The sequence below is a fragment of the Formica exsecta genome, unplaced genomic scaffold, assembly GCF_003651465.1.
Source record: "Formica exsecta isolate Colony F162 unplaced genomic scaffold, ASM365146v1 scaffold384, whole genome shotgun sequence".
Classification (NCBI taxonomy): Eukaryota; Metazoa; Arthropoda; class Insecta; order Hymenoptera; family Formicidae; genus Formica; species Formica exsecta.
In genome coordinates, this window is record NW_021851080.1 from 287,811 (window position 1) to 297,039 (window position 9,229).

General features: G+C 30.6%; 4 protein-coding genes and 1 non-coding gene across 8 annotated transcripts in view; 2 read left to right on the forward strand and 3 right to left on the reverse strand.

Moving 5' to 3' along the window:
• Window positions 1–377, reverse strand: part of LOC115239530 (glycerol-3-phosphate acyltransferase 3) — a 14,050-nt gene extending 13,673 nt beyond the window's left edge. For 2 of the 3 annotated variants that reach the window (XM_029814097.1, XM_029814095.1), the window contains exon 1: window positions 175–374. In XM_029814097.1, the coding sequence (XP_029669957.1) occupies window positions 175–327 (153 nt within the window). In that variant the 5' untranslated portion in view covers window positions 328–374. Of the gene's footprint in view, window positions 1–174 lie in introns of all 3 variants that reach the window. The other variant, XM_029814096.1, reaches the window with a different exon arrangement.
• A 366-nt stretch (window positions 378–743) lies between these two features.
• Window positions 744–1,982, forward strand: LOC115239531 (ATP synthase subunit e, mitochondrial). Its single transcript, XM_029814098.1, has 3 exons — window positions 744–1,074; window positions 1,510–1,666; window positions 1,774–1,982. Exons 1-3 carry the CDS (start codon window positions 1,021–1,023, stop codon window positions 1,821–1,823), a joined length of 261 nt encoding a protein of 86 aa, XP_029669958.1. The 5' UTR covers window positions 744–1,020; the 3' UTR covers window positions 1,824–1,982.
• A 167-nt stretch (window positions 1,983–2,149) lies between these two features.
• Window positions 2,150–2,222, reverse strand: Trnak-uuu. Its single transcript has one exon. It is a non-coding gene; the product is annotated as a tRNA-Lys (tRNA).
• Window positions 2,223–2,795: 573 nt separating this feature from the next.
• On the reverse strand, window positions 2,796–4,983 carry LOC115239501 (dihydropteridine reductase). 2 transcript variants are annotated; one of them, XM_029814051.1, is made up of 5 exons: window positions 4,766–4,983; window positions 3,900–3,983; window positions 3,584–3,830; window positions 3,321–3,513; window positions 2,796–3,245 (listed from the first exon to the last, which is right to left on the reverse strand). In XM_029814051.1, exons 1-5 carry the CDS (start codon window positions 4,853–4,855, stop codon window positions 3,146–3,148), a joined length of 714 nt encoding a protein of 237 aa, XP_029669911.1. In that variant the 5' UTR covers window positions 4,856–4,983; the 3' UTR covers window positions 2,796–3,145. The 2 variants fall into 2 exon arrangements, with proteins under 2 accessions (XP_029669911.1, XP_029669912.1); XM_029814052.1 differs by lacking the exon at window positions 4,766–4,983 and adding an exon at window positions 4,346–4,369.
• Window positions 4,984–5,246: 263 nt separating this feature from the next.
• LOC115239499 (E3 ubiquitin-protein ligase KCMF1-like) overlaps window positions 5,247–9,229 on the forward strand; it is an 8,512-nt gene continuing 4,529 nt past the window's right edge. The window contains exons 1-5 of the mRNA XM_029814049.1: window positions 5,247–5,565; window positions 7,628–7,795; window positions 8,177–8,316; window positions 8,422–8,618; window positions 8,986–9,178. Coding sequence (XP_029669909.1) covers window positions 5,550–5,565; window positions 7,628–7,795; window positions 8,177–8,316; window positions 8,422–8,618; window positions 8,986–9,178 — 714 coding nt within the window. The 5' untranslated portion in view covers window positions 5,247–5,549. The remainder of the gene's footprint in view (window positions 5,566–7,627; window positions 7,796–8,176; window positions 8,317–8,421; window positions 8,619–8,985; window positions 9,179–9,229) is intronic.

Sequence of the window (9,229 nt, forward strand, 5' to 3'; positions counted from 1 at the left end):
CTCTTCCGGCGAGAGAGAAGAGGAGCGGTTGTACAAACCGAGACCTCACGCGATGACGGTATGTTGCTGACATGTTTTCGATATCGCAAAAAACGCATTTTACATCACCGAGATGATTCGGGAATGCCGGTTAAATTCGAAATTTTCAACAGAATATCATGCTCGCATACTCACCTCGAAGAGGGCCAGCAACAGCTTGATGTACAGCCTACGTACACCGAGAGACTTGCCGATGGAAGCGAGGAATACAATCGCCAGCAACAGCATGAGGAAGGGTGTCAGTAGCAAGGAAAACGCGAACGACATCACCGTCCACAATGACGCCATTTTGCTTACTGCCGAGAGCCGAGAGCATCGACGCGATACCTCTTTCCTGCTCTTTCCTGCTCTTTCCCCATCTTCCCCACTTCCCCATCGAAAGAAATGCATGAAATCAGTATATTCTAGATGAGATACTCGGCAAAAATTTTTGTCGAAATGCGCCATCTATGAGTAATATCGCGAACGACGCATCTCTGAGAATAAAAATATTTTTACAAACCTCTAATCAACTTTAATTTTTGTGATGACATTTCAATATCAATATATTTTTGAAAAATGAAAGAAATTGTTGATGTTAACGGCATTTTAATGCACAGGTTATAAAATTATTTTCCAGACAGGAGATGCATGGAAGAAAAGTTAGAGAAAAATATAATCATATCTTTATATGCAAAAGTTTTCTTTTTTAAATATTACTTTTTCATAAAAAGAGATGTTTTACCTTGTCCGTTTTATCTTTAGATTTCCCCAAAGAATTTAGTGAAGATTGCATATTCGTTTTGTTTAAATATATTATTTTCACTGTTATAATAATTATTATTGTTACTCAGTCCAAATTATTTAATTTAGTCGATATATAATCGCACAATTAAATATTGAATAAAATAGCACTCTCTCCCAGTCGAATAATTGAAATGTGCGCGTGCTTTATTTGAGCAGACTCACAAATACGTCAAGTGATCCTTATCCGCGAACAAAATGTCGACTGCCGAACTGAATCCGAGACCTTTGCGGGTTTCTCCTTTTATTAAAGTAAGACAAACAACTTTTCATTATCGTATATATTACTCTGTATCTTTATACATTTTATTTTACGACAATATATTTTTCACTTGTAGCTTTCCTAGTAAAATCTCAGTACCTTCCGTCTTGACCAAAAATTGATTTCATTACATAATTTTTCTGTCGTTTTATGAAAATATATGGAATGATAAATACATGTAAAAGATGACAGTGATAATTTTACTGTTGTCACGGCAACTTGTAGTTTCAAGTTTTATCTAAGAAAAGTATCAATGTCATTCCTTAATTTTCTAACCTGAAATGAACTTGAAATGTCTTACATGAAATCATATAAGAGACTTTCGTTAATATTGCATTTAATAGTTTCTATAAAATTCCGCTGTCTTTATATATTTAGAACTAATTAATATATATATTAATAAATATGTATTTTATTTTGTATAGTTTTGCCGCTGGAGTTTGCTTTTTACTGGAATTGCTTATGGTGCATATCATCAGCGGAGATTAAGTAAAAGAGAAAATGCTCGTAGAGAAGAGGAATTGAAGCTTAAACCAATCCGCGATGCCAAACTAGCTGAGGAAAAGAGACTTGCCTTATTAGGTAAAACATTCAATTATATAAATATATATCTGTAAGAGATATATATATATACACTTGATAAAGTAACATTAAATGTTATAAACATGAATTTTTTATTTTTTTTTCAGCCGAGCAAAAAATGTTTGACGAATTACTCAATCCACCCAAAGCAACATAAACTTAATTTGTTTGACATTAGTATATATGTTCACAAAAATGTTGATTGATTTATATATCTATAAAACTAGTCGACACACTGTTCCAATATCATTATCATAGTCACAGATGATAAACTCTACATTGTACAAAAATATCAAATAAAGATCTGTGAAGAATATATGTATTATATATAAATGGCCTATACACACATACAACTTGTGCTATACACACATACAACTTGTGTAGAATAAGATTTGATGATAAACATCGTATATTACACATAACATGCTTGAATTAGAATAATAATAGGCAATATTGTATATATTCTCTTTTACAAAAAAAAACCGCCCGAACAGGGACTCGAACCCTGGACCCTCAGATTAAAAGTCTGATGCTCTACCGACTGAGCTATCCGGGCTGATATCTAACTTCCTTTAAATGTGTTAGTTACATTAGATATACACTTAATTTATAATATTAAAATGTTTTCTATTGCTTTTTCCCCCCTAATAGCAAATATATTTTAATTTTTTTTAATGGTATAGAAAGATCATATTTAAAAATATATAATTTATAATGATTAAATTTTACAAGATTTCTAAAAAATAACCATTTATAGTTAGATTTTATAAAAATTAATATAATTTTTGAAGACAAATTAAATAAAAAATAAGATACATTAGAACTTTTTAATAATAATAGCAATAGTATAACTAATATTTCGATATTGAAACAATTCTTATTTTTTCTTATTTTCTTGCTCTTATATTTATAATTTAGTAAATTTAAGAAACTATATAGTTTTTCATATTCTATATAAATATGAGTATCATATATAACATAAATAATATTATTTTACAATTTACTTATCAATTGTATTGCTATCAAGATAGTTATCAACTATGTATGATCTTTCTATTTCTATTTGATTTACATTTATGCATATATGCAAATAGGAAAGTAAATTTATATAAAATAGACAATATATATATAATGCATTAACCATTCTTTTGCAATATTCAATATAGTATACATATCACATTAATAACATAAAATAGAGATATATATTATGTTAATGTACAAAAATTATTTGCTTGTTTAAAAAATAATTAAACAGTCTATACATCAATATATACCATTATATAAAAATATATTATGCTGAAATAGACAAATAAGAAATCACACATTGGTTTTTAATATAAAAATAAGAATGCGTGTGTGTTTTAGAGGACTGGCCTCTGAACATATATATGATTCCTTTTATATGCAACAATAGAAACTAGATATTGTCATAAATGCTTAGAGATTCTTGTTCCCATGAATTTTATTTGTTCCACATTTTTAAGCTGCAACCAGTTCCGTTTTATTGTCCTTAGTAATGAGTTGCAGAAGAGAACCATTAGTAGGCCGATCTTGATTTTGAGACCATTTCCAAAACAGACTATAGACAAAGATAAGCTTATAAACCTCAAATTACATAAGATATTAATTTTTGATGTGACAAACTTTATCTTACTTTGATATAAAATCAAGTGGAGTCCATGTGCTTGTATCAGCTTTCGGCATCCATTTTCTATTCATTGGCGTATCTAAAGTAATAGGTAGTATACAAGCTACCAAACTATTGGGAGGAAGACCGCTATCTTTAGCTGCTAGAGATTTTGTCAACTGATGAACTGCTGCTTTTGCTATACCATAGCCAATCATACCTGGTTGAATAGAATTGATTTTTAATAAATGTAACAAGATATATATATATGTTAGCATTCAGCAAAAGACCTGGTGTTTCTCCCAATGCTGCCTTTGCACCAGTTAATGAAAGAAATCCTCCTTCCTTCAAGTATTGAGTTGCAATGCTAGCGGCTATAATGGAACTCCAAACACTTTGTTTCCACATTAAATCATTATTCTTTATAAAATCTTTATGCGCTGCATTGCCACCAGCCCATCCTCCTGCTACGCAAATAATACCATCGACTTTTTCATCTTTCAAAGTATCATTAATCTGGGTCAGAATTTCTGTTTGCTATACAATAAGAAATTAATGTCAACTGCTTTGATATTAATGATATGACTGTAAATAATAAAAAATTACCTGCTGCTGCCAATTATGGTCAGGATTTACAATCACACTTACATCAGCTTGTTCATTTGGCTTCATATCAATGGACCCAACCCACTAAAATTATAATACAATAAACACTGTGTTAGAAATTAATATTAAGAAATACTATTGCACAGAATGTTATAAAATATCATACTTTTCTTACAATAATGTGATTTATAATGTATAAAAAACTTTATTAATTATCCAATTCATAGAAAACTTATTTAAATATGCATGATTTATGTAAATGATTTTTATGTGATTTATCTAAATATATTTTTATATTACAGATACACAAGCTGAAGGAGCAACATTTTTATAAATAAGATGAAGTATGCAATATTTATGCTTTAGCATAAAATCTGTGATTTATCTAAATGCATATTCATTACAGATACGCAATCTGTAGAACGAGCAGTTGTGAAAGGTCTTACTTGACTGTTATTACATACAGTGACCTTGATACACAAAGTTTTTATCCTACATCCTTCATACTATCTTCTATATATACACATGTGTATCTAAGAGAAGGATACGTAAATATAAGTACATATATAAAATTTGAATATATTACACAAAAAGTATGTGTCTCCAAATTAATAATTATATTAAAAGAAAAAAAACTATAATAATAAAAATTAAACTTTTGTATCTTTATTTCATTATTCGACGTTGATTATATTTAATCATGTACATATTTTCATTTTTGTAATATTGTTTAATAGAATATTGAAAAGTGTAACATATGAAATTTTATAAATGTCATGTAGTATAAAACGTCTGCCGATAAGATAACCACGCGATTAATTCAAGATTAATACGAGAGTAATGAATTTGTGAATTTCATTACTCACCCAATTTTGCGCTTTAAATTGCGATACGCAAGCCGAGCCGAGTGCACCCTTTCCCCCGTATACGATTATACGTCCGAGTACCATGGCCATTGTTCGATAAATGATACGATTTCGCGAGATCCGATACCGAAATTCTACGACTGCTGACGGAATGATACGAATGCCTCGGAGCAGCTGTCGGAAAGGAAAGGACAGGAAAGGAGTGATTGCCAGATCATTCCATAAACTATGCGTTCATAGATTGCCATCCGAATATTTAATATTTTTTTTTTTTTGTAAGCGACGCACAAATCTTTCGGAGTAAAAGCAATCGTAAAATCGAATAATGATAATTTCGCTAAGCGTGGTGACACAATAAGTAAAGATTGCTCATTAGAATGAGATTTTGTCATTGACAGAGACCATAGCTATGAATAGAAACATTTTAAAAATGAAATACTTCAACATAATAAATGTAATATAAATTATGATAATTTTGTATTTCCCGCCAAGATGGTGGCGTGTCGCTACAATCGGCGCAGTAGGCGACACGCAATTCTACGTCGGGAGCAAATGTAGGATCGGTCTAATGTGACGTCACGTTCGTCAGCCTAGTTGGGTTAGGTTTTACGCTGGATATTCTAACGAGAAATTTTTTGTTTGACGATTGATGTTTTCTCCGTGTCCGCCGTAGTTGAACGACGCCTAGTGTACGCGCAGTGACGGTCAGAGCAGTCGCGTTTCGCAGAGCAAACGATCGCGAGGGGCTCGCGGAGTTTGGCGTATATGAGATTTTAAACGGAAAATGAGTCGACATGAAGGTACGTACGTACGTGCGCTGCGCTCTGACTCAGCCCACGGGACGATCCGCGAAAAATACGCGGGATCGTCGGCTGCGGCGAAGCGGGCGTATCCGGGCATACGAGAACGTTCACCGGGAGTCCTTGCGGACTCGCGACGGTGTTCGATCGAGCCGCGGGGACGTCTTTTTAACGCATAGGACACGTCCCGCGAGCTCCCAAATAGCCGAGCGGACCTAATGTCAGAGGCCAGATGGCAGCACGCGGTGAAAATTCACACGAATTTCTGCGAATTTGCTACGTTTTCCCGGATGATCTCGCAGAATTCACGACAATGTTCGATCTCTGTCTGCTCTGATCTGCCATCCGATCGTTGATCAACGTGTCTGATCAGCTGTCAGACCGTTCTATTCCCTCAGTCGAGTCCTCTTTCAGAACACTTACAGCCCTCTTATCCTGATGATGATGATGATGAGCCTTTCCTTTGCAGAACATATTGCAAGCTTTTTCCAATGTTTTCACAGTTTCTTTGCATGAGATTATTTATACAAGTGATTAATAAAAGTTTCATGTAGTGAATCATGTCTTTGTGAGGACTCCTTGTTTGCTATTTCCTTGAGATCGTAGCATTGCTGGTTAATGTGTGTCATAAAAATAATGCTCCTATACAAGTCATATTGCTTTTAAGTTTCCGGTCTTTGAAATTATAATATAAGTGGAATTATGTTTTCTATTTATATATATATTTATGATACGAGAAAAGAAAATCTATATAATCTAAAGTATAAAGAATGCAAGAACTCGTATCTTGCCGGGTACAATATATGTACGCTATATTTGTTATATAATTATCATGTCTGATATATATAAAGATGATAAATATTAAATTGAACTAGGAACTTAGGAATTCTAATATTCATCATATATTGTTAGTTTTATTTACAGCATTTTTTTTATAAATTAGATACTATATATATTATATATACATAGACTTTGGTTGCTACTTTAAATAGATATATATGACAATTATTTTATATCTTTTTATAAAATGTAAATTAGTTATTCTCATGTGTGTATTTGTTACAATCAAGTGTAGCATATATATAATGTCTCAAATCTTGTTTTCCATTGTTGCAAGACTGTGACTCGCTTTGCTACGTATTGCTATTTATAGTTTTATAGTCATCTGACTTTTAATTCTTTATCAACAAGTTAAAAGTGTTCTTAAATTTCATATGATTAGAGTAAATTTTGTTAAGACTGTTAAATTTAACTTATTTTTTAAGTTATAACAGTATTATATATATTACTTAAAATATATATATATAAACTAAAATATTTAAAAGTTATAGAAATATCTGCACAATTTGTTCTTAAAGGTATTATTTATAATAAACTATTGATTAGTTTAATAATAATTAGGTTAATAACACAAATGTTATTAACTTTCTGTTAATTAGTTTTTTGCTCTTTTATTTACATATATTTTTTGTTACACACACATACACACTGCCTCTTCTCACAAAAAACAGTTTAAAGTTATTATTATTTATTATATACATATTATGTTCACTCTATTGCATTACTAAGAAATATATATTAATAAAACAATAGTGCAGTTTGCAAATATTAATACTTTGTAACATATTAGGTTTTATAATATTTGATATTCGAGAAATTTTAATACTCTATATGTTTTAATGCAGATTTTTAAAAAATTATTTGACATTGGTTACTTGTGTTAAAATTTCTCACTGTTTTAAAGTGAAATATATATATAAAGTTAACAAATGTATGACAAATTTATGACATGCTTTATGACTCCATATGTTAGTAGATTTTATCTTTTCTATTTTTGATTCATTATTACTTATTCCATGAAAAATAATAATAGAAAAACTTTTATTATTATATTTAACAATAAATTTATAAAAATAGATAGGTTAATAAAAAAGAGATTGGATGTAATGACAAATTAGAAATAATTGAAGCAATATTTAAAATTATGGAACTTTATATATGTGATATGTAATATATTTTATGCAGTATTTTCTTACGTATTAATTTAATGTATTTATTTTAGGGGTAAGCTGTGATTCCTGCTTGAAGGGAAATTTTCGGGGTCGTAGATACAAGTGCCTTGTATGCTACGATTATGATCTATGTGCCAGCTGTTATGAGGGAGGTGCCAGTACCACACGCCACCTCACAGATCATCCTATGCAGTGCATACTTACTAGAGCTGACTACGGTAAGGCGCTTATCAAATTAAAAATATAATATTTAATTTACTGATAGTAAACAAGTATTATTACATGCTATATACACACATATTAGCAAAGTAAGAAAGATTATTTCAATATATTAAATGTTAATTAATAGTTAATTATAGATAACAGAAAGATAAAGAATTTTGATAAGTAATATTTTTTTAATAAAGTAATTAAACAAAATTTTTTTTGTTTAATTATTTTTACTAAATTTTGCTTTAAGAATATTGAAGTTTGCAAATTTAGAAAGAAAAACATGTATTCTCTTTCCTTCAAGTTTTTCAAACAATTTATAGAGAAAAGAAAGATATATATAACAATTATTGAATATCTTAATTCATTTTTAAACGATTTTTTAATAGAATTATACTATGGTGGCGAAGGAGTGAGTGTGGAGCAGCCTCAATCTTTAACTTGTCCTTATTGTGCAAAAATGGGTTTAACTGAAGCTACATTGCAAGAGCATGTCGCTGCTGAACATCCTGATACTTCATTTGAAGTTGTATGTATATATTTTTATTTAAAATATGTATATTTATATATTTTTAAAAAGAGAAAGAGAGATTATATACACAAAAGTATAATAACTTTTGTACTTTTATCATAGGTTTGTCCAGTATGTGCAGCAGTACCAGGTGGAGATCCTAATCATGTAACTGATGATTTTGCTGGCCATCTGACATTAGAGCATCGTAGCGGACCAAGGGACCTGATCTCCTTCTTGGATGAACCATCTGCAAGCAGGCATGGAGTTAGGCGGATACCTCATCCATCTAGAGCAGTTGGCGCACCGCGTGCGCGTCGGTATGTAATAACATTCCTTTCTTTCTCTCTCTCTCTTTTTATAATAATTAATTTATTTATTGATGTGTATAATATATTATATTTATCGAATATTTTTGTCAAAATAATACTATACAATAATATATAGTACTAATAATATATAGTACTGTAAATTAAAATAAACTTATTCTCATGTGATTACTGCTTACCATTGTGTATAATATGATTATTATGATTATTATCTATCAACTTTTTCTTACAATCTATAAATTATCTTAGAAAATGTTTTATTAGAAAATTTATGATTAACAACAAGTAGTTTTTATCACATCGTTTTATCATCACCTCATCTTAAAAAATGTTTATTGGACTATCATTGGATCTGCAGGTCCAACATGCATTTCAGTTCATCTGGAGGATTAAGCCCGAGTAATCGGGAAGGTATAGATCCAATTGCGGAATTGCTGTCCCAATTGTCGGGAGTACGTAGAAGCGGAGGTGGAAGTGGACAAAGTTCATCGGCACCTTCGCAACTACAGCAATTACAAATGCAATTGCAATTAGAACGACAACAAGTCCGGGTATAAACGAATCTATTTTTTATTACACAAAATTAAATATAATTTGTATTA